This window comes from Gossypium arboreum, chromosome 3 (genome assembly GCF_025698485.1).
Source record: "Gossypium arboreum isolate Shixiya-1 chromosome 3, ASM2569848v2, whole genome shotgun sequence".
Taxonomy (NCBI): domain Eukaryota; kingdom Viridiplantae; phylum Streptophyta; class Magnoliopsida; order Malvales; family Malvaceae; genus Gossypium; species Gossypium arboreum.
The window spans coordinates 2,068,076-2,091,849 of record NC_069072.1 but is presented as its reverse complement, the minus strand read 5'-3'; the positions used below and the strand labels follow the sequence as shown (position 1 = coordinate 2,091,849).

General features: G+C 29.8%; 4 protein-coding genes across 5 annotated transcripts; all 4 read left to right on the top strand.

Moving 5' to 3' along the window:
* The first annotated feature begins 3,907 nt into the window (after positions 1 to 3,907).
* On the top strand, positions 3,908 to 7,029 carry LOC108474926 (la-related protein 6C). Its single transcript, XM_017776957.2, has 9 exons — positions 3,908 to 4,227; positions 4,852 to 4,933; positions 5,553 to 5,647; positions 5,748 to 5,899; positions 5,998 to 6,076; positions 6,171 to 6,218; positions 6,300 to 6,368; positions 6,453 to 6,578; positions 6,671 to 7,029. Exons 1-9 carry the CDS (start codon positions 3,922 to 3,924, stop codon positions 6,902 to 6,904), a joined length of 1,191 nt encoding a protein of 396 aa, XP_017632446.2. The 5' UTR covers positions 3,908 to 3,921; the 3' UTR covers positions 6,905 to 7,029.
* Positions 7,030 to 9,920: 2,891 nt separating this feature from the next.
* On the top strand, positions 9,921 to 10,588 carry LOC108474927 (uncharacterized). The gene has a single exon (XM_017776958.2). The coding sequence runs from the start codon at positions 10,048 to 10,050 to the stop codon at positions 10,408 to 10,410; it is 363 nt and encodes a 120-aa protein (XP_017632447.2). The 5' UTR covers positions 9,921 to 10,047; the 3' UTR covers positions 10,411 to 10,588.
* A 3,939-nt stretch (positions 10,589 to 14,527) lies between these two features.
* Positions 14,528 to 18,197, top strand: LOC108474542 (peptidyl-prolyl cis-trans isomerase CYP40-like). 2 transcript variants are annotated; one of them, XM_017776496.2, is made up of 10 exons: positions 14,528 to 14,963; positions 15,983 to 16,483; positions 16,603 to 16,690; positions 16,774 to 16,826; positions 16,965 to 17,069; positions 17,288 to 17,363; positions 17,507 to 17,544; positions 17,639 to 17,702; positions 17,799 to 17,872; positions 17,997 to 18,197. In XM_017776496.2, the coding sequence occupies exons 1-9, from the start codon at positions 14,790 to 14,792 to the stop codon at positions 17,813 to 17,815; spliced, it is 1,116 nt and encodes a 371-aa protein (XP_017631985.1). In that variant the 5' UTR covers positions 14,528 to 14,789; the 3' UTR covers positions 17,816 to 17,872; positions 17,997 to 18,197. The 2 variants fall into 2 exon arrangements, with proteins under 2 accessions (XP_017631985.1, XP_017631986.1); XM_017776497.2 differs by lacking the exons at positions 17,639 to 17,702; positions 17,799 to 17,872; positions 17,997 to 18,197 and having other exon boundaries at positions 17,014 to 17,069.
* A 1,502-nt stretch (positions 18,198 to 19,699) lies between these two features.
* On the top strand, positions 19,700 to 22,248 carry LOC108474870 (uncharacterized). The gene is made up of 3 exons (XM_017776900.2): positions 19,700 to 20,003; positions 21,140 to 21,592; positions 21,832 to 22,248. Exons 1-3 carry the CDS (start codon positions 19,812 to 19,814, stop codon positions 21,874 to 21,876), a joined length of 690 nt encoding a protein of 229 aa, XP_017632389.1. The 5' UTR covers positions 19,700 to 19,811; the 3' UTR covers positions 21,877 to 22,248.
* The last annotated feature ends 1,526 nt before the right edge of the window (positions 22,249 to 23,774 follow it).

The following is a 23,774-nucleotide window of genomic DNA, read 5'->3' as shown; positions in this document are numbered from 1 at the left end:
CTTTAAGTATAAAAATTTATATAAACTTAATTTGGAGAAAGACTTATGTTATGCTTATATCTATTTTTATAATATGTAAATTTTAAAATGATATAAAATATATAAAATTTAACCTTTATAAAAAATGTTTTATAAGTTGTCCAAAATTTTCATAACACATTTTTAAATAATATAATTTTTGTTATTACTTTTAGAAGTTTTTTTATAAAAAGTTATATCTATATTTGATCATAAATTATTATAAATAAATATATTATGACTTTTTATAACATGTAAATTATATTTTATAATAAAATTTTTAACCGTAGCTTTAGAATTTTTTAGGATTTAAATAATATATTTTATTTTAATTTTATAAAATACACATTATTTTATAATATATTTTTTAGGATGCGTAATATAAGAAATTTTTAGCAATAACTACTCAAAACACTCGTACATGTCATACTTATAATATAATTTTATAAATTGCATCAAAATAATTTTTAAAATTGATTTTGAGTGTAATTATCTGTGTAATTACTTCAATTCTCACATTTCCCTTTAAGAATTGAAAAGTGTAATTGGAGAATTCCAATTACACTCAATTCGGTGGAATCTATCGATTACAATGATTACCCGAGCATATCAGTTTTGTGTAATTACAAACAATTACACTTAAATTCAATTATTAGGTGACTTTCCAAATACTACCTATATACATTATAATTTATTTATTTATACTCTTAACTTGCAATTAGTTTTGAGCGTTGAATTACGTATATTAATAAGTTAAAAGGGTGGTATCCACATGTAAAACTAAAATGATTTTAATTTTTTTAGTAATTTTATATTCAACAACTTAAATATTGAATTTATTAAGATATTTGTATGTCATACATATAAATTTTTAAATCGATCCGATATCTTTATTATATCAATCTAAAATATTGTCTATATTAATATATAGTTAATGGTTGAAATTTTTTATATAAAATAAATAGTTATAATTTTTAATTTACATAAAACTTAACATTTATAATTTATATTAACAGAGTACTGAAATATAACGATTGGATTGCTAAAATATTAACCGTATAAAATATTTTAAAAATAAAAATTATTTTAATTTTATATTTGTGTAAGTGGATCTTTCTCCAACTATATTGAAAATCACATTTTACCAACTTCATCTTTAAATTATATATATTAATTACTTGATAATCAAACTACTCATGTACATATGCATGCTAACCACTTTAACATAAGAACTTTACCAGTAAATAAAAGGGTAAGCTACATCACATGTCACCTTAAAATTGCATCGTTTTATTTTAATCATTTATTTTTTAATTTTGTTATTCTAATTAAAATAATTACTTGAATTGATCACTATGTTAAACATTTTGTAAATCTATTAATAAATTATTGACATGACATTTTCTTAAAATTTTGACTAAAACTAAATACCTATCTATAATTAACCCAAAATCCTTTTTTTATCATTTATTTGCAACAAGCACCAATCCTCATCTTAAAATAGTTCCTGCCATTTCAATATTTATCAAAACCTTGAAATTTCTATGGAATGTAGACATCTTCAAAAGGAGCTGCCATCACTGCTAACATAAACAGTTGTGTAAGGTGTTTATTATGGTGTGGGGAAGATGGAGTGAGGAGCAATATAGATGAGTGAGTAGGGAATAGACGGTGATGCGTATTGGTGCTTCTTATGTTAAAAAAAAAATTAAAAAAGGTGTTTTGGCCTAATTATAGAGATATCCTTAAGTTTAGTCAAAATTAAAAAAATGCAACATCAATAATTTGTTGTTGCATTGACGAAATTTTTAACGGCAGTGACCAATTCGAGCAATTATCTTAATTAAAGTGACTAAATTGACAAAAATTTTACAGTTACCAAAAGAGGAACAATGCCATTTTTAGAGTGACTTGCAGTGTAATTTTAAAAAGAAAACAACTTTGTCAATAATCAAATACAGTAATCCCTCTCCATAATAGCCACTCGCTATGACAACTTGCTATAACAACCAGGTTCCTAGTAGAATTTATTTTTTATATTTTTATTTTAATCGTTTCAAACAACTTTTCACTTAAAATAACAACATATTGACTAAAATTTTAAATAAAATTATAGTCATTTCATATAAAAACCTGTTAATTATCATTTATGAAATGAAAATTATCTTAATTAAATTATTATTTCAATAAAACGATTAAATTTAATGTGAATGAGTGAAATTAAAAATATCAATACAATAAACTATTAAATTTCCTAACTAAATATTCTACTATAAATTTGAAACATCGTAAACTTATAAGTGATTACTTGAATTTAGTAACCAGTGATAAATTAATTAATTTAATTTGATAATTCATATTGATTAATTGAACTCATTAAACTTATGAACTGTATAATTAATCATGTGAAAGAATGAAAATAAAATATGCATAAATGCAATAATACATGCACTTGTTATACATCTTGTAATTTTGTTGATTTGATTCTCACTTTATTTTTTAAAACATAATTCTATTTTTTTATTCGATGAAAATGCACGATATGGATTCTGTAGTAAACTATCCATCTCTCTATACCAGGTAAAATCTGGATAAACAAATGAGTCTGTTATAAAGAGGGTTGATTGTAGATATTAAATATATTAAATATCATAAAAACTAAATCAATGTATTTTATTCATGAACTATATATCATTCAGTGATCGAGGGTTCGATCCTTGCATTAAGTATGGAGTAACTTTACTACTCGTGGCCAGCATCTACCTCTTAATAGGCTTACAAAACGTAAAACGTGAAAAATTAAGTATTGAGCTCACTCTAGTAGATACCTTGAGAAATAAATAATAAAATACAAACCTATTCTTTAAAATTTGTAAATTTAGTTTTCATATTTAATTCTATAAATTCTGTCTTTTATTTTCCTAATTTAAAATCAAAATTTAAAAATTTCTGTTAAATTTAAATATATAATTTTAATATTCAAATATTCTAAGCTAATTTTTTAAGGAAGTTCACAAATATAAATATAGTACAATTATTCGTAAAATATATGCTCGAATAATTATGAAATATAATCAAATTAATATAAACCATAAACGGACGAAAAATTAAAATATTATCGGACAAAATCCATATATCACAACTGCTCATAGTGAGAGTGAAGACCAACACGGTAATAGGACGTAATGAGAGCTAGATGGCGTTAAAAATACGTGAAAGTTGTCATTAAGCATTTCAAAAGTTTTAAAAATTTTAATTAGACCCTTAAAACTTAATGTCATGTTCCGTCACTCAACTGTCACATAACAATTAATTACACATTGAGACTCAAACATGGGTAGGCCTTTGCAAATAATGCCAAGTCCTCATTGCCTAGAAATACAAGAAGAGAGACAAAATTTCAAAAAACCAAAGAGTAAAAGGACTGAAAGTAGAATTAAACCTAACCTTAACCAGAACCTGATCCTCCTCAGCAAATAGCCAAATCAGACCCTTCAAGAAAGGGTCAAACCCCAAAAAAGCAGCGGTAACGTGTAAGAAAATCGACTGTTTCTTGTCTCTTTGGCCACCAAATGTGGATTCAAAGCACTCAAATTTATCAAACTTAACAGTTAGCTAAACTTCAGGAGATCAAAAACAAAAACCAGAACAAACAGACAGACAGACATACACAATATCAACAATTCTTAAAAAACACAAATGAAACAGAGCAAAACAGAGAACCAAAAGAAAAAAAACAGGACATTACTTTGAGTTCTTCTTCTTTTTGTAATTAATCCATTGAAAAAACAACAAAATATGGCACAAATCCAACCTGAAGAAAAGATTAAAGAAGAACCCCAAACCATTACTATGATTTCTTCTACAAAACCTACATCCAGTTGTAATAATAATGCCATTTCCATGGCTGCTGCTAAACAGGGGACTAGTTGTAGTAGTGGTAATGGTAATGGTAATGGTGTGACGTTCAAATTCAATGCACATGCACCGGAATTTGTGCCTAAATCACATACACAAATGCCCATTTCGGGTTATTACTACCCTTGTTTTCATTACCTAGGTGGTGCTGCGGCTGCTGCTTCCGATTGGTTCTTTCTTGGTGAACAAGAACCTTCTGCTTATTTGAGTTCTAACCCTAATCTTTCCATACCTAATTGTTCTTCTAAGAATGTTCTTACTGATGATCTTCGACAAAAGATCATTAAACAGGTCTATCTTCATTCTGGCTCTTCTTTATTTTTTTTTTCCTTTTTTTCTTTTTATGATTCATTAATTGTTTAATTATGTTTCCTTTTAGGGTTAATATAAGTTTTAGTCCTTAAACTTGGTAATTATGTTCACTTTGGTACCTATACTTTTCTGTCCAGGCAACTATGTCTACTTTGGTTCCTAAACTTGAATTCCATTAAGATTTGATAATGATTGTGTCACATCATCAAACTTGCACGTTTGCCATATTTAGGGACCAAAATAAATACAATTACTAAGTTCAGAGATTAAAAATTATATTAACCCTTCCTTTTTAAGACAGTGAAAGGGTGTATCCATGCATAGATGTGGTGTGAAAATGTTGTGTGAAAGTAACTGTGAAGTAACTCTAGTATAGTGATCGGATAAAATTAGAGTAGATTTGGATGGACGGAATATTATAGTGTGAGATAAAAAGTAAGCTAAATACACAACACAACACTCAATTACCCATCTAAATCCCCTTTAGTTTTTTTATATATTAAATAGATCAATTTAATCTTATAATATTAAAATACAACTCTGTTAAATAATAAATAAACTAATTTAATCCGGAATATGATACTAATTGGGAGTGTAAAACAGGTGGAATACCAGTTCAGTGACATGAGTCTTCTAGCAAATGAATCTTTGTCAAAGCAGACAAGTAAAGATCCTGAAGGTTATGGTGAGGAAACTTATGAATCTATTAGCATTTGTTGTGGGGTTAAAATATGCTCTAAATCCTTATAGTTTTCGTAAATTTAGAATTTAGTCATTTATTTTTATTTTTAAAAATTTAATATTTTTATTCTTTGGATTTAAAATATAAATTAAATTATTAATTTTGGTAAAATCCTTTTGCTAAATTCCTGAATATTAAAACATCATTTTATTAGTTACATATAGCTATCAAGTGAATTTTTATTTGTAAAAGTACCATGAACGATCTCGTATTAAAAGTCAGATTGTATTTTGCCTCCTTTACTTATGTTCGATCGAAGAGCAAACCGGTCTTTTCTGTTTCAAATTTTATCCATTTCTACTGTTTAAAGTTAAAATGACTGACAGAATAACCAGACAGTACCTCATCCTGATGTATCTTAACCAATTTCCTATTTGATTTAACATACAATGATTAATTTAAGTAAAAAAAGTAAAATGCAATCGAATCCTAATACAAACACCTATATAATACTTTTATCGTTTTTATTATTATTTCAAAATATCATTCGAGTAGACGAACTTAGAGTATATTCTAACCCGAAATTTCAATATCTAAAAAGTATCATGGCCTTGTTTTTTAGTGCCGATATCTTTCATTGCTTCAACAAAGAAAATCAAATCCCTTATTACCAATCACCAGTTGCTAGCTCAAGCACTTCGTTCCTCTTTAAAGCTTGTAAGTTCTTTTAGTTTCATTGTTCTTTGTTCAACTGCAAAAATCCTTCTTTTTTTAAAGTGATATATTTGCTCTTTGGACGTGCAATGCACGGTATAAGGTTGTGAGCGACGACGGCAAGAAGGTCCGTCGTAAGCACCCATTCACTGAAAAAGAACGAGAACAAGTGCAGTCTCGTACCGTTGTTGTTGAGAATTTACCTGAAGATCACTCTCATCAGAACCTTGACAAAATTTTTAATGTTGTTGGGAGGTTCGGTTTTTCGTCACTTTCGGTTTCTTGTTTCTTGTTGTTTCTGTATGTGTGGAAAGTTTCGCTTGCAACTCATGCTATTAGTGTTTTCGATACAGTGTGAAGAACATCCGAATATGTCATCCCCAAGAATCGAATTCGTCTCGCTCGAAAAACGACTTTGTTATGTCTAACAAGGTAATGGAAGTAGGGACCAAACATGCTTTTTTAGTTAAAGACTAAAAGATGATTACACAACTTGGCCTTATGGTTCCTTTTCTTGTTCTTTAAGCTACATGCACTTGTGGAATACGAGTCGACGAAGGTCGCCGAGAAGGCGGTATGTTAAAAGCGTTATAGCTTGCTAGAACTTCTTGTTTTTAATCAAATTGTTTCTATAAGTTCCTTTTTTGCAAATCAGGTTGAGAAGTTAAATGATGAAAGGAATTGGAGGAAAGGGCTCCGAGTAAGGTTGTTGCTTAGACTCTCGGTATGTCTGGATTACGTATTCATTACATTGCGTCTTTCACGATTCATGTACGGTCTGTTTAAGTATTCTGATATGAAAATGCAGCCAAAATCCGTTTTGAAAACTAGAAAATCGGAATTCGATGGGATACTAGACGACGATGATTCACCACGCGGTGAACACTCCGAAGGTTCTTCTCCACCAAACAATGCTGAATCATTTGAGAACATTGTAAGCATCAATTTTCCTTAATCACGTCCATTACTAAGTTTAGACTATCGTGTTAAGAGTTGACCGGATAAAAAATTTACCTCTTCCGGTAGGTTGAAGATAACACAGTGGGATCGAAAAAGGGATGGTCTAAAGGGCGCGGGAAAGTCCGGGGATGTGCCCAAAACCACAGCGGGCGCGGGTTACTCGCTGCATCACCTCAACCTAGCAATGCAGTCCAATGTGAGGCATCTGTGAAACAGATTACCAAGGGACCGAGAATGCCGGATGGAACTCGGGGTTTCACTATGGGACGAGGCAAACCGTTAAGTTTGCCATTGGAGTGATCGACCGCACATTATTTTCATTTTCATTTTTCTTGTCTGCAATCTACATTAACCAAACTACTATTGAAATGATTTAGTAGCCATGCATAGTGTGGCCTATATAATATGTTATACCAATAATGCAAGGTTGTATAGTTTAGTACTGCTTCTTCCTTAGATAGCCATTTTCTTTTGGCACATCATCATTCTGTTTTGGTTCTGTAATGTATCCGAAATAAGACCGGAAACGTCGCGTACGGTTTTTTTCATCTTTTTCTGTCAAACCGGTGACATTACGTCTATTTTGAACAATAAACATGACCTAAACAGATAAACCAACTCGGCACTCGTTCCCTTCGGCTCTCTCGATTGCTTGAAAACCATAGACTCCTTGATACAGCAATGATAGGAGATCTTAAAACTGCTGCAAATTAATGGTTAATTATTATAACAATTTGAAATGTGTATAGATTTAATAAAAAGGCCAACAATATGTGCTTAGATTCAAAATCGAATATGAAAGTATCGAGAGATTTTCTTTGAAAGAATTCGAAGTACGGTTCATTGGGAACAAGTTGGTACTGTCTACTATTAAGGTTTTGTCTCCTTTTTTGAGAGCATGAATACTTAAGACTGTCTAAATGGAAACGAGTTCAACAGAATAAGAGTATTACAGGTCAAGACTTTAGCTCTAATCACGTGTGACTTTAAGCTCGATTCTTACTACAACAAGCTTAAATTAGCCTCTTTTTCCTAACCATTTTGCTAAGCAAATGCAACATTACTAATATGTTGATCCATCTTCATCACCACCCAACTTTATGTTGAGGGGATTCTAACGTACGTTTAGGGTTTATGATTGTAAAAAATTTTGGATTTTACTGTTTGTGATTAAACTTAAAGAAAGTTATGACACACGCTGATTGAGTTTTAGTTCATTAGCATTTGTATTGTTATCAGTGTAAGAGGATATAAGTTTGAGTGCTCTAGCATATTTTATTCTCCTATTTAAGGGTTAGGGAGGGGTTATATCTAGTTAGTGACGGAAAGTAATAGGGGGCCATGGCCCCCCTAAAATGATAAAATTTTAATTTAGGTCTTTTATAATTTATAAAATTTTAAATTATAATGGTAAAATTGCACTCTCCCCCCCAAATGATAAAAATTTGATTTAATCATTTAAAAATTATAAAAATATAGACCATTAAAATGATAAAATTACATTTTTACTATAGTAAAAATATACAATTTAATTCCAACTTCCCAAAAAAATTTTCAGGCTCCGCCATTGTACTTGTAATCCAATGGTGCCATGTGGTAAACTAATGATGTTAATACGGAGGTACCAAACTAGTTGCCGGAATACAAATTCAAGGACCAACTAGGTACAAATGAAAAAAATTATAGGCAAAATTATATATTACCCATTTTAAATTAAAAGTGTCCTTACTTTTTTTAATTATTTTTAAATAGAGAGGAAGAACATTGGACAATTATTATTATTTAAATAGAGAGGAAGATTATATAATGTTACATTAACTTTAATTCCAACTTTCTTTTCTTTTCTTTTCTTTTATAGAAAAAGGAAAATTATATAATGTTACATTAACTTTATGACCTTTCTAACAAAGGCACAGTCATCTAAATCCAATGGCAATTAAGTATAGAAAAACAACTTTGTATAAACTAACAAGTTGCTTTAACTTTGTATAAACTAACAAGTTGCTTTGCCTTATGGAGTAAGGCAGTTCAGTCTCTATCCACTGCATTAAACAAAGTATTTCCTAACTTAATACATCAATTTAGGGACTAAAACTCGATTCGATTTTTAAAAAATTGAAAAAAAAATTAAATTTCGAGTTATTCGAGTCAACTCGAATAAATAATTTGAGTTTCGAGTTGAATTTTACAACTTTAATAATAGATTGGTGTAAATATTCCTTTAGTCCCTGTCAACTTTGAAAATAAACAAAGTAGTCTCTCTCTGAACAAAAATTACAAAAAAATTTAAATAATTTTAAAATTTAAAATATTTATAAAATTTCAAAATTTATATTTTTAAAAAATTATAAAATTTTAAAAAATTCTAAATAATATATAAAGAAAGTTACAAATTATTCAAGTTTATCGTACTATGTATTTTTTATTATTTTGCTTTGAAAAAATTTTCAAATTTATGTGCTCTAACGTGGAATTAGTTATACTATAATAAGATTTTAATTTGACATGTTTAATTTTTTAATTTAATTCAAACAATTTCACTCGATTCAACTCGACTCGAATTTTATTTCACTTGACTCGATTTGAAAAAATCTCAAATCAAATTAGGATGATAAAATAGGACTCATCAACTTGATTATGTCGACATTTTTTCACACATTTCAATCGAATACTCACTCCTACATAAATTACTTATACATATCAATTGGAATTAAGCATAATTAACTTAACAACTAAATTCTAATTAGATCTGTCGATGGGCCGAGCTGTGACTCAGCTCCAAAAAATTTTCAAGCCTAAGCCCATTTCCAGCCCAACCCAACCTACCCATAAAACTCGTTTCACAATTCAAAAGATAATAAAATATGTGTATATTAATATTATAAATTTTTTATTATTTATATTGAATTCCAACTTAATCGAGTCAAAGTATAAAAAAATTTATTCAAGCTCGGCCCAACCTATAAACAAATTTAACTCTAACTAATTAGAATAAATATAGAAAATAACTCAAATACTTTTTTTTTATACAATATCTACTTCTACCTATAGCTCTCTCAATCTTTTAAATCTAAGAAAAACATATTTAAACATGTTCCATCTATGTTCTCGTTATTGTTACAGTAATAACTATATCACTTCAACTACGATTCAATCAGTATGACTTCCTTTTCAATAACATGATGTTTATCTCTCCTCCATGCCCAATCAACTTTTTTTTTTTTCCTTTTTAATTGACTTTTTAATTTTCATTTTCATGACACTAAACTTGTCCAATAAGCAAAACCCCAATAAATCAGTCACCATTTTCATTTTCATCCAATATTCTTATTACAAACTAAGAAGCTTAAACCCTATAAAAACCCACCATAAATTAATTAAGAAAAAAAACCCCTTCAAATATTTACATTTATTCATAAATAAAATTTCTCTTCCTTTTGCTGATGTCTTCTACACCATTAGAGCAGCAATCACCACCACCACCATATGGAGGAGTGACCCAACAAGCCTACACGGTTCATAAGGGTCAAGGGTCGGTTGGACCTGTCATAGCCGTTCTTACAGTGATCACAATCCTCGGTATCATTGCTGCAATGATCGGGAGACTGTGTTCAGCCCGCCGTCGTATCATGGGCCATGCTCCATCGTATGATTGTGAAAGTTGGGTCGAGAGGAAGTGCTCTTCTTGCCTTGACGGTCGACCCGACATTTATCCGCCTCGGGAGGCGCCGGTTGTGACGGTTCCTATAGAGGATACTCATCAAGAAATCAAGGAAGAAAAGAGTGAAGAAAGGTACTCGAGTTAAAGGACAAAAGCAACATGAAAGTAGGAGTGAAACTCAATTATTATTATTATCAGTTTGTAGTATTTTTTTTAATATACAAATAGATTCAACCAAACTATTGAATCGAATTAACCAAACCCATAAATTAATAATTTAAGTAATTCGATGATCGATTCGATATAAAAAATATTATAAGAAATTTTTGCAATGATCACGATTGATTCTACTTTATTTTTTAAAATTTATTTATGAATTTCATCACCTTGGTTTATAAAAATTAAAAATTAATATACAAAATATTAGTAAAAATATAAGCAATTTAACAATTTATCTCGAGGCATGAACTTCATTTCCTCGAGACTTGTAAATATCAAAGAAAATTTTCAAAATTTATAAAGAGGCCTATCTCGAACATGTTGTTAAAACTTGAGAAAAAAGAATTTGGATTTAATTCCTAATCTCGTATTAGACTCAACCTAAATCTTAACGATTAGATTATGATTGATATGTATTTGTAATTTAATTATATGAATTTTAATATTATTTAACATGAATTATTTTGACAACGAAATACGATATCATATATTTGTATCCGATAATCAAATCAAATATAGGGTGGCGATTAATTCACTTATTTTTTAGTAAGTACAATTTAACTCTCCGTAACACTTTCATAAAAATAAATCTATCCAAACCGAACTAGTCCAATTGTACCCAAAATAATAAAATTACAAACCTGTTGCTGGGTTGATGGGCTTTGGGAGCTGAAAATTGGGCTTTCATGTTGGCCCATTTCAAACATTTTCATTAGTATATAATATGAATCATATATTTCTTTTCACTTTGTTTTTTTATGAATTTTTTATATGATTTTTTTTTCATGATCTTTTCTCTTTGGATTATATATATATATATATATATATATATATATATATATATATTTTACACAATGCTTAGAATTATCCATAGTCACTCACCAACTCATAAATAGGAGGATAATGCGTTTCAGTGCAATCGAACTCACGCCTTCCTACATTTGCAACAATTATAATACCAATTGAACTAATACTCAATCGCTTTCTGTATGAAGTTAGTTCTCTATTTTACAAAAAAAATTGAAAATTAATTTCTATATTTCACTTCATCAAAATATAGTTTCGTGTTTTATAAAAATTTAAAAATATACCCAACTAAATTCCTAATTTTTACTAATTTCTTTCGTATAAATTGTTGACATGTTATTTCTAAGTTAGTGATTTAAGGCATGGAATAATATTACTCAATTGAACTAACTCTTTAATTTGCCAATTGAGTTTTAGTTTGATTGGTATGAATATTGTTATCAATGCAGGAAGATGTGGGTGCGTTGAAGTGTATTATCCTCCAATTTATGGATTAGAGAAAGAGTATAGATAATTCTAGGCATCTTTTCAAAAAGAATAAATATGATCAAAACCTTAAAGAATTTATTAAAAAATAACTCTTCAATTTTTATAAAATAAAAAAATTCACATGTCAAAATAATAAAAAAATTCTCAATATTTATAAAATTAAAAAAATCAAATTAAATCAAAAGTAATAATCATCAATCAATCCTTTTCTAAGGTCCCATGGGTGGGTGTTGATGAAAGATTTCTTTCTATCCAATTTTACTTTTTAATCAAAACTTTCAATATAATTGCCTCATCTTCTCATTCTCAAAAACCCCACAACTTTTCTTTAGTCAATTAAGTGATTTAATAAAATATGGAGTAATTATTTTATACATAATAAGTGAAATAAAAAAACTATAATTTAATTTAAAATATTGTCATATATACATATATATATATATATATATTTATAAAACCAAAAAAATACACATAATAGCATCGTAAACCCACTTATAATTCTTTTCGTAAAAGTATCTCTTTAATCTCTTTCAATTTTGAAATTGAGTAAATAGGTCTATTTCAACAAAATCGAAGCAATCTAATTCCTGTGAATTTCAAAAGTGAGCTACTGAAGACAATTAATTATAGCGTTTTACGTAATTTTGATTGATATAATAACAAACTTAGCCCTGAATGTGTACACATTTTGTCAATGCAGTCATGATCTAACAAATTTTGCCCTAAACGTTTGTGTAAATTTGTAAATGTTGAGGTTAAATTTATTAAAATTTTTTAGAATCAAGATTAAATTGACAAAATATGTAAATATTGAGAGCTAGATTCGTTATTATACCAATCAAAATTATGTACAATTGATGAAAGGTATTAAATTTGTGATTATTTGTCTTTAATTGTTCACTTTAGAAATTAATAGAGATTAAATTGCTCCCGGATTTTTAAAAGGACTAAATTGTTCAATTTTAAAATTGAGAGAAACTGAAAAAATCATCTTACCTATATTTTCCCTTCAACGATAGCGTATAAAATAATTATCCTAAAATATCAATACACACATGGAATCAATTTTAACATACCCAAAATGCAGGCCATCATGAAGCATGATCATTGGATATAAGTGGCTGCAAGTTGTAATTTGAAAATCATCCACCACCACCATCATCGCCATCACCGCCACTACTACCACCGCCACCCCAATTGAAATTTGGTTAAACATTGTTTTATATTTATGTCGTGTGGGGCCACTTTGAGGACAACATAGTAGCACTACACATTATTTTTTCTGTTACCATTGACATATTTAACAATGTTATAATAAGGTATAATGATTTTTTGGCCCTCCAGTTTTATAAAAAGAATCATTTTAGTCATTCGTTTTATTTTTCGCCTTTTTTAGTCTTTAAAATTATATTTTTTTGTCAAATCATCTCAAAATAAATAGAAAAATTAATGTTTGGTAACTTTGTCGACATATCATACACGTGGATTGGCACATAGATGACATGTCAACATTTAATTATTTTATTTAAAATATTAAAAATATAATGTTTAATGATTTTTTAATTTTAAAATAAATTTTTATAAATTTTAAATTTATAAAATTAATTAAATGTTGACGTGTTATCCATGTGTATGCAACGTCAACAAAGTTAAAAAATGTAAAATTTTTCATTCATTTTAGGGTGATTTAACAAAAAAAACTAAATTAAAAGCCAAAAAGATGAAAATTTAAATGGAAGATTAATTATTTTTTTTAAATTGCAGGGTAAAAAGGTTTTTGACAATGTTTTATTTGGATAATAAGTGAAAATTTTAATGTCAAAACGATAACGACAGTACAACAATATTTTCTAGTCAATTAGCCAAAAGAAACATTATTCAAATAAATTATAATTGGTTTAGTGTCGATATAGGTAAAAATACCATGGATGTTTTACACTAATAGTGATATTGTATTTTTTCATTTTTACTATAAAAAATGAGTAAATTAATCTCTATACATTAAATCAAAGAGCAAACTGATCATTTTTGTTAAAAATTTCATCCATTTCTACTGTTAAAAATTATTCATATATGCAAAATGAGTTATATGTGGCATGTCACATGTAATTGTCCAGTTGTTTTGTCAGCTACGGTAGTTTTTAACAGTAAAAATGAATGAATTTTTTCACAGAATTAACCAATCTGCTTATTGATATAACGTATAATGACTAATTTTTCCATATTTTAAGTAGAGAGAACAAATGTAACAAATGAGTTTTTATATTTTTATTTTTACGAATTTAATTTTATTACTTTTCAAAATTTAAAATTCAGATCCAATTATTATTACTGTTAAAAATTTTCATTAAATCTGGAATAATACTCACTTGGTAGCTGTGTAACTAAAAATATTAATATTGTAATCAACCTGAATTTAAACTAAAAAATTATGGGTAAACTTCAGAAGAGGTCACTCAATTATGTTTTTTTTATCACTTAAATATAAAAAGTTACAAAATTGTCATTAACTATTTAATTTTGTCTCTCTTTTTTTCACCAGCCAACTAACGTAAAAATGCAAATAACCAAAACTCCAAAATAATTGCGTGACAAAAATTATAAAATTAAATATTTGAGTGACTATTTTACAACTTTTTATAGTTAAAGTGACCAAAAAAGAAAAAAGAACATAATCGGATGACTAGTAATGAAATTTATCCAAAAATTATACATCAAAGAAAAAAACAAATAAACAGAGAGGTACAGACAAAATGCTTACCCAAACTCCAAAGAGAAGGTCAACCCCCATTTTTATATTTGAAAATTTTGGGGGAGAAAAAAAAATTAAAACGAACGAAGCGGGATTAGGGTTTTACAGAGAAGATGAAGAGAAGTCTCTAGAGAGAGAAATAAAAGAGTTAGGTAATTTGCTGTATGTATATTTATATAAATAAAAACATACAAACTGTATCAGCAAGAACAGAGAGAAAAATTAAAAGTCATTAGAGAGCGATATACATTGGGAATATGATGAAGAGGCAACGGTGTTTTTTGGATATAAGTATAGGAGAAGAGCTTGAAGGAAGAATAATAGTTGAACTGTTCAATGATGTAGTACCCAAAACTGCAGAGAATTTCAGGGCTCTATGTACTGGTGAAAAAGGCATTGGTCCTAACACTGGTGTGCCTCTTCACTATAAGGTCCTTCTGCCTCTCTCTTTCTCTTTATTTGTTGGTATTTTTGGATGTAGGGGGGTTTGCTTATCTGGGTTTATTTTGGTTTATGGTTATATTAAATGATTTGTTCAAAGCCATGGGAATATATATATATATATATATATATATTTGTTTCTGGTTGTATTCTTGGAATGAAAGATTTGACTTGTTTTTAACTGTTTGAATTAGTTTCTTTGGAGTGAGATCTATAAATTTTTTTCTTGATTTTAATATATGTATGTATGCATTTGGTGATAGTTGTTGCTTATTGAATTTTGTTAATTGATTTTTCTTGATTTTAAGATACGTATTATGATGCTTTTTCCTTTTGTTTGGTAGAATGGAAAGAAAATTGGAAGATTGAAGGGGTACAAAAATAGGAAGATAGAAAATATAAAATTTCTTTCCATAATTTTGTTTGGTTGGAATGATAGAAAAATTATAATTTTCTTTCCATTTATTGTTTAGCAGATTTGAAAAATAAGAGAAAGAAAATGAAATTTTTAACAAATGCATAATTTTGAACTTCCATACATTTTCTCTGCTCTTATCGTTCCAATTTGGAATGATTTATTTTTATGTATTAGGATGGAAAATTGTCATCTCTTTTATTTTCTTTCCTCTCAGTTTTTTCCCCTACCAAACACACTCAAAATTTATTTTCTTTCAACTTTTCCTTTCCCTCCAATCCTTCATTTTTTTCCACTAAATCAAGCACACCCTTAAGCTTTGCTTGGTATAGTGAAAAGAAAATTGGAAAATTGAAGGGGAAGAAAAATAGGAAGATGGAAAATATAAACTTCTTTTTCCATAGGTTTTTATTTGCATTCTGCTTGGTAGAGTCGAAAAATGAAAGTAAAGAAAATAAAACATTTGAAAAATGCATAATTTTGAACTAACATACACATCTCTCTCATTTTCTCTCCTCTCATCATTCCAATTTGGAAGCATTAGTTTTTATGTATTAGGATAAAAAATGATCATCTCTCCTATTCTTATTCCAGGGAGTTCGTTTTCATCGAGTTATCAAAGGATTTATGGTTCAAGGTGGGGATTTATCTGCTGGAGATGGTACTGGAGGAGAATCAATTTACGGTTTGAAATTCGAAGACGAAAATTTTGAATTGAAACATGAAAGGAAAGGAATGTTATCTATGGCAAATTCTGGTCCTAATACCAATGGATCTCAGTTCTTCATCACGACAACTCGCACTTCTCATTTAGATGGGAAACATGTTGTGTTTGGTAAGGTAGTCAAAGGAATGGGAGTTGTTCGATCAATTGAACACGTAACAACCGGTGAAGCTGATTGTCCCACTGTTGATGTTACAATTGCTGATTGTGGAGAAATCCCCGGGGGGGCAGATGATGGGATATCAAATTTTTTCAATGACGGCGATATTTATGCTGATTGGCCTGCTGACCTTGATGAGAGCCCCAACGAGCTCTCTTGGTGGATGACTGCTGTAGAGTCTATTAAGGCTTTTGGAAATGAACATTATAAGGTAATCAGTTTATGTGTTAATGAATTATTCGGTTCATTGCCGCATTGTGCTCTCTTGATGGTGCTTCATCAGTTTATTGCTCATTGTTTCTCGTTTGTGCTAATGAATGTTCTTAACAGAAGCAAGACTATAAGATGGCTCTCAGAAAGTACAGGAAGGCTCTACGATATCTAGATATCTGCTGGGAGAAAGATGGCATCGACGAAGGTGACTACATTTCTTTTCTCTAAAGGGTATTGTATTGTATGATTCTCGATTCACCGTGCATATACTATGTTGTGGCTTTGCAGAGAAGACTTCGAGTTTGAGAAAAATGAAATCCCAGATATTCACAAATAGCTCTGTAAGCTTGATTCCCCTAAGCTTGTTATCCTAGAGTTGATTAAATGTAGACTGTTATTGTTTATTCTATTTGTCTTTCGGACTAAGCATAGTTATCTTGCATTTTTTTTATACTACGTTATGGATTATGCGGCTTTAGGCCTGTAAACTAAAACTAGGGGATCTGAAAGGAGCACTATTGGACACAGAATTTGCTATGCGTGATGGAGATAACAACGTGAAAGCCCTGTTTCGGCAAGGTCAGGTTAGTATGTCTCTTGTCGGTAACGAGTTTAATCTCTTCGATGCTGGCGGCTTTAGCTTATATTCAGTCTTAAGCTAATCATCTCTCCAGGAAAATTTGTTGAGATGCATACTGTAGACCTTCCTTGGAAGCTACCTTTTCGGTTATCTTTCTTATGCTTTACTTTGTGTTAATTCAAGCTTATTCGTGCCCTAATGATTGTGATAATTATCTTCCAGGCACACATGGCACTTAATGATGTTGATGCTGCTGTTGAAAGCTTCAAGAAAGCTTTGCAATTGGAGCCAAATGATGGTCAGTAATCAACTTAGTATTGGATTTTCTCCCTTTTAGAAGTTTATGAGATTCCCAGGAAGTATAGTTAATGTTATCTGGTCGTCAACATTAGAACTTATCGAGACTTTTTACTATCTCTTTGCCATGTATTCTGCGTTCAGGTGGAATAAAGAAAGAGCTTGCTGTTGCTATGAAAAAGGTTGGTAGATAAGACCGAATTCATATTATCTTGTGGCAATCTCAAACATATATAAAACAAATTGTATTTACGCAACGAAACTTGGTGAGCACAGATCAATGATCGACGCAACGAGGAGAGAAGGCGGTACCGTAAGATGTTCCAACCAAACTCAACCGGTATGTTGAGTGTGCTGGTTTTGGCTTTGCTCGTTTTTCTTATTTCCACTTGTGACATGAACGATACCTGATGTTATATGCGAATGTACAATGCAGGTGCAGATAACCAATAACCTTTTGCTGTTTTACGTATAGCAAGATAGTCTCTTACCTTTCGTACAAAATACTAGGTAGGTATGGTATACGGATGTTCCGTGTCTGCTTTTCTGGTGAAACTGTTTGAGAAACTAATTGGAAACTGTGAAGGCTTATCTACAATCTTAGAAATTGAATGTTTTATGTTGATTTTATCAGGTTTCAAATGGAAGCATTTCAAGCAAAAACTGTACTGTGATAATATGAGGCTTGAACCAATTGTTGTTAGATTAAAAGATATGATGAAAAAGTTACCTCAGAAGATCCTTTAGGCCTTTTCTTAAAACAATTGGTATAAAATAAAAGTGTAGAATTTTTGTATCAATGGAACAATTTCTTTTTAGTTGGGTGTCATGGAAATTTTACCTTCTTTTTTATCAGTCTTTTATTATTGGCTTTATTGTAAATTAGCCCCTAAAATATGCTTCAATTCTCGGATTGATCTTTTAAAGGTTTTTTAGGGGGTCAAAAGTAGTTTTTTTAAACAATGTTGTCGTGTACTTTTTGGGTAAACTGATAAAATTGATGGTTTAGGGTCACTTTCGAAAAAAAGAAGAAGAAAGGACCAATCTGGGAATTGAGTTATAGTTTAGGGATGAATTTATGTATAAAGCCATTTTTATATTTGGTTGGGGCCTGCAGAATTTTTTTTTTCAAAAGGATATATATTTTTTATGATTAGAGGTGGCAAATGGGAGTGATAAAAATATAATAAATAAGACATAAATCAACGATGCTTAAAAAGAATGTCATGTCAAATAATTTGAAGAAATTAATGAATAATAACATCAAATTAGAGGGACCTTTTATAGAATTTTACCCCCCCCCCCCAAAAAAAAAAAAAAGAAGGAAGAAAGCATAGACCCAATGAATTTGAGACAAAAGTATGCCTAAGTGATGGGTCATCTTTCCAGTTGTTAATATACAAATAATTTGATTTGAAGGATTATTGAGTTTAGTGATTTATAAAATAAGTTGGTTTAAAATATGGGTCGGGTTTAAGTATTTGAATCTAATTTGTTTGAATCCAATTTCATTCGATTTGGCTCGTTTATATTTTTATAATATTTTATTTTATTTTCATATATCATATAATTTATATATCAAATAAAAATAAAAATATAATACAATAATATACTATACATGCCTATGTTTGAAATTTAGTTAAAATATGCAATAAGTTCTTTTATTCTTTCTAAAATTTAAATTTAGTCCTTATACTTTTATTTCTAGGAATTTAGTTCTACTTTTCATATTTCAAAATTTAGATTTAATTGTTAACATTGTTAAAATTATTTTGTATAATTTGTCAATATATGCTCATTTAGTAGTCATATAACTAAAAAATAGCATTGTAATAAACCTGAATTTAATAAAAAAAAATAATAGTATTAACGATTTAATTTGAATTTTAAAAACTAAAAAGTAGAGGATTGAATTTTAAAATTAAAAATATAGAGACTAAATTTTAAATTTAAGAAAACTACAAGGACTTAAGACTAAACAAATTAATGTTATCTATTTATAAATATGATTGAATTTAGACAAATTTTAGATTCGTCAAGTTAGATTTAGAGAATCATTAAGTATACTAATATGATAAGGTAAACCTGACTCAAATTTCATCCGGTCGACAAGGGCGAAGTCAGAATTTTTTTTTTTTGGATTCAGAATTGAATTATATATGTTTATAATAGTAAAAATATAATTTTTTCCATTTTAATAACTATCTTTAAAATTTTTAGAGGATTAAATAAAATTTTTTATCATTTTGGGGGGTCAAAGTGAAATTTTACCGTTACTAATTTAAAATTTTATAAATCATAAAGGGCATAAATTGAAAATTTTCCATTTAAGGGGCAGCGGGCCGGCCATCAACCCCTCTAAATAACACCCCGATAAAGAGGCGGCGTTGAAACAAAGAGAAAAAAGCTTCGGAAATTTTAAATCGGAAAAAAAGGGGGAAAAAGAAGAATGAGTGTGTATGGAGGGGATAGTTGGGGAAGAGAAGCACAATACCGAAAGAGAAGAATCGATGAAGTTGTTCTAGAAGGGATCGAAATTGATGATGGGCATGGCTCTTCTTACAAGAAGCTCGCTTCTGGCAAATACGCTTGTCTTGTCTGCCCTCAAAATCCCATCTTTGATACTCCTCTCATGCTTTCGGTAAGCTTAGCTTCGCTTTTATTTAACACTTTTTAACTTCTATACTTCTATTATCGTATGAAAATTTTCTGCAAAATTGTAAAAAACCCATGTTTATAATTATGTTAATTGAACTTTGGGGGGGGGAATTGATGGTATTTTAGTTTATATAGGATAGGTTGATTATTGGGAATTGACTAGAATGGCTTTTTTGTTGCTTAATTTCATGAATTTGGAAAGATAATTTAGAGTGAAGGAAGAAAATCCTTTTTATCTAATTGTTCTAGTTATGCTTAATGTTTGGGTTAATTGATTCTAAATTGGCCTTAAACTTCAAAACATTTTAATTGAGTCCTTGCAATATCGGTATGGTATTGATGATGTCCTTCCTTAGCTTGGCCGTCAACTTGGGTGTTAAATTCTGGTTCGGATACTATGTTGTGCTTAATTAAAACACATGTGTGCTTCCTGCATGGATAGCTTGGATATGATGTGTTAATAAAATTTAATAGGGCCTGTCTGTATAGTAAGTACATACATGTTTACAATTTAAGACAAGTATTTTAAATGTGTTGCATGTTGTATTTGAGCTGGTTTTTATTGCTCGAGGTAATAGTTAGGTTGACTGAAGCACTTGATTGATACGATACTAATACTTTGAAGATTCGATCAGAATGTTTTAAAGTTTTTGACCAATTTAGAATTTGGGTTATAGTTTGTGGACATCCGGTGCAATTAACCCATTAACGTTTTGAGTCTAACGTTGAATATGGATATGGATATGTGTATGATGTTATGTTGTTTTTCTTATGATTTTTCATAGTCCTCGAATTCTAGTTGTAGGAATATCAACATACTATGTCACTTCCTTTTCTCTGTAGCCATTTGAGAATGGAATACATCTTTCTATGTTTTCTCTCTAGATTGAATTATTTGCCTGTTTTGCTTGAATTGGGAATATGGACTTTGTTTTGTTCCTTTTTTTCACTGGGATTTTGGGTGGAAGAGTAGGGGAAGTTGTTTCTGAGGCACCAAACTCGTAAACTTTAAGGTTTACTTACGAAATTTGAACTTCAGTTGAGACTTTTTTTTTCCTTTCCTGTCTGGTTGTAATATAGTTTATCCTGTTTTCTTGATTGTTGAAGTGATTTATGCAGATGCATTGCAAAGGATCACGTCATTTGGCTGCAAAGTCGAAGGCGAAAGAAAAGGAACTTATGAGACGAAACGAAATAAACAAGAGACTAGCTTTGGAAGGCTCTTCAACTACTTCCTCTATTAACTCGAGTACCACCAAGCAAAATGCTCATTTACCTAGCAAAAGCAAACCATTGATCCAAATGGCACAAAAGGCTGCTTCTGAGATACTCGGTAATAAAAGACTCGAGGTTGACTCGAGAAACGAAAACCACAACACGGTGGTACCAAGACAGAATGATGTTAAAAATGCAACACTGGGTTTCTCTCGGGATCACAATTGTTCGAATGAAACATCCCACAAGCTAATACAGAACCATCTGGATTTCCGGGAATGTAGAGAGAGAGAACTTAAGTTTACATCTGCAGGTTGGAAACGTGATTGTCATGGTAAATGGTACAAAGATGAAAATGTGAGCTTCTTTTCCCCTGAATATAGTGTAAACATGTTGCTAAGTGCTATTTTAATCCTTCCAAAACCCGTAAATTGAAGGAAAATCTGCGCTTAAATGCAGCAGCAACTGTGCTAACTAAGTTAAGGCTCAATTGGGTTGCTAAGTGCTAATTGAGTTGCTTTAATATTTGTTATTGTCACTTGTGATTTATGATCTCTGCATAGTGACGCCATTTCCCCCTTGTAACTTGCTTGCAGGTTGAATTTGACTCGGATGAAGAAGATCCAAACTCATCATTTTGATCGAAGATCCCGGAGATTTCAGCATCGGTCCACTACTTGCGGACGTGGGATGCAAAATTGAGCACTTGTTTCGTTACAAGATCCTGATTAACCCTTGTAGGCACAGTGTGCTGGAGATAAGAGATAAGCTATCGGAACAAGAAAGGATTGTATGAAACGGTGACACCATGCCAACGTATATCACTTTTATTCAAATTATGTCACGTAATCAAAGCAAGTATTCCTTTTTCCCACTGAAACATATTGGTAAAAGTAACATGGAGACCTCTATATTAAGACTCGGATTGCATTTTGTCTCTTTTACTAAAAAAATGGCAAATTAGTTCTTATATATTAGATCAAAGAGTAAATTTGATTTTTTTTGTTAAAAAATTTCACCTCATTGTACTGTTAAAAATTAGCTTGGCAATAATCGGATAACGACATAGGACATGTTACATTTACCTCGTGCTAACATACAGGGATCAGTTTTTAATGGAACAGAGGGATGAAATTTTTAACAGAAAGATTAATTCTCTTTAATTTAATATATATGAATTAATTTATTTATTTTTTAAATAAAATAATTAAAATACAATTTCGAAATCTTTCATGAAACATACCTTGTATTCTCACAATGCTAATTCCAACGGATGGTACATTGTATTTCACTTTTTTGGGATTTTCATTTTGGACACATGATTACAATCTATGAAGAGGCATTTAAACAAACATCTGGTGGGTCTATTATACAAACCTTGAAATTTGTATTAAAAACACAACCCTTTATAAACTTTGGATAATGGGAACTAATCTTTTTCACTTTATGAGAAAATTGTCAAATCATTTAACCTATTCATAACATTTCCAATGAATACCCAAAAAAAGGGTCACATTCCAAAGTATGAACATCACTTGTCAATCTAGTTTTGATGCTAGATAAAAAAAAGTGTATCAAATCTTGGACCACAAATTAATAAAGAAAAAATTAAAATGTCATCCCTGTACTTTTAAGATGTTAAAATTTAAGTCCTATTGTTAATACTATTAAGCAATGTATTAAAAATGATATTATAATAAATTTAAATTTTAAAAATAATTTAATTAGTCATGCATTATGTATAAAATTATAAACTTAGTCTATATTCTCTAATTGAATAATCCTTAATCGCTATAATTCTCAAATTTACCACATTAAAATTTGAAAATAATACAATTTAATGAATTTGAAAATTGTCTTTTCGCTAAAAAGTACATCCATAATTTATGCATAATACAGGGACTAATATCATAATTTAACCATTTTCTAGACGGGCTGTTTTAGGGGGACCATTTGGAAGTTTCTCTGTAGATTTGTGTGCATTGAATATGTCCTCGTTATTAGTGGGATAGCTATCAGACCCATCTGGTCTGCAATGGCTATGCATATATATATATATATGTACACATTACAGATTTGATGCAACTTTTTGAGCATCAAATGGATAACGATGTGTCCCGAGGACCACCGGTCTATGAGCTGTCGAGGCTTCAGCTTTCCCAATAGCTGTTCTTTGGCCCTATAAAAAGTAGAAACTCCCATGAAATATCATTCTCTCAACCCCTCTCAACCCCATCTCGAGTCTTTTTTCGGGTAAATTGCATTAAACATTCTTAAGTTATTGTTCAAATTCTGAAATGTTGTGTCCTTTTAGTTTACTTGTTAATTTAAGTGGCAAATGATGCTTTGGATTTAATGTTAAGCATGTTTAAAATATGAGGATCGAATTGTAAATATATATCTATTGTACTTAAATCTGACGTGCTAAAATATAAAACAAGTATAAATCAAATTTAGGGCTGCTGTTTTTTAACACGTTGATCCGAATTGTTCATATGATTGGTTAAGGGTGAAATTAGAAATTTTTTAAGAAACTAGA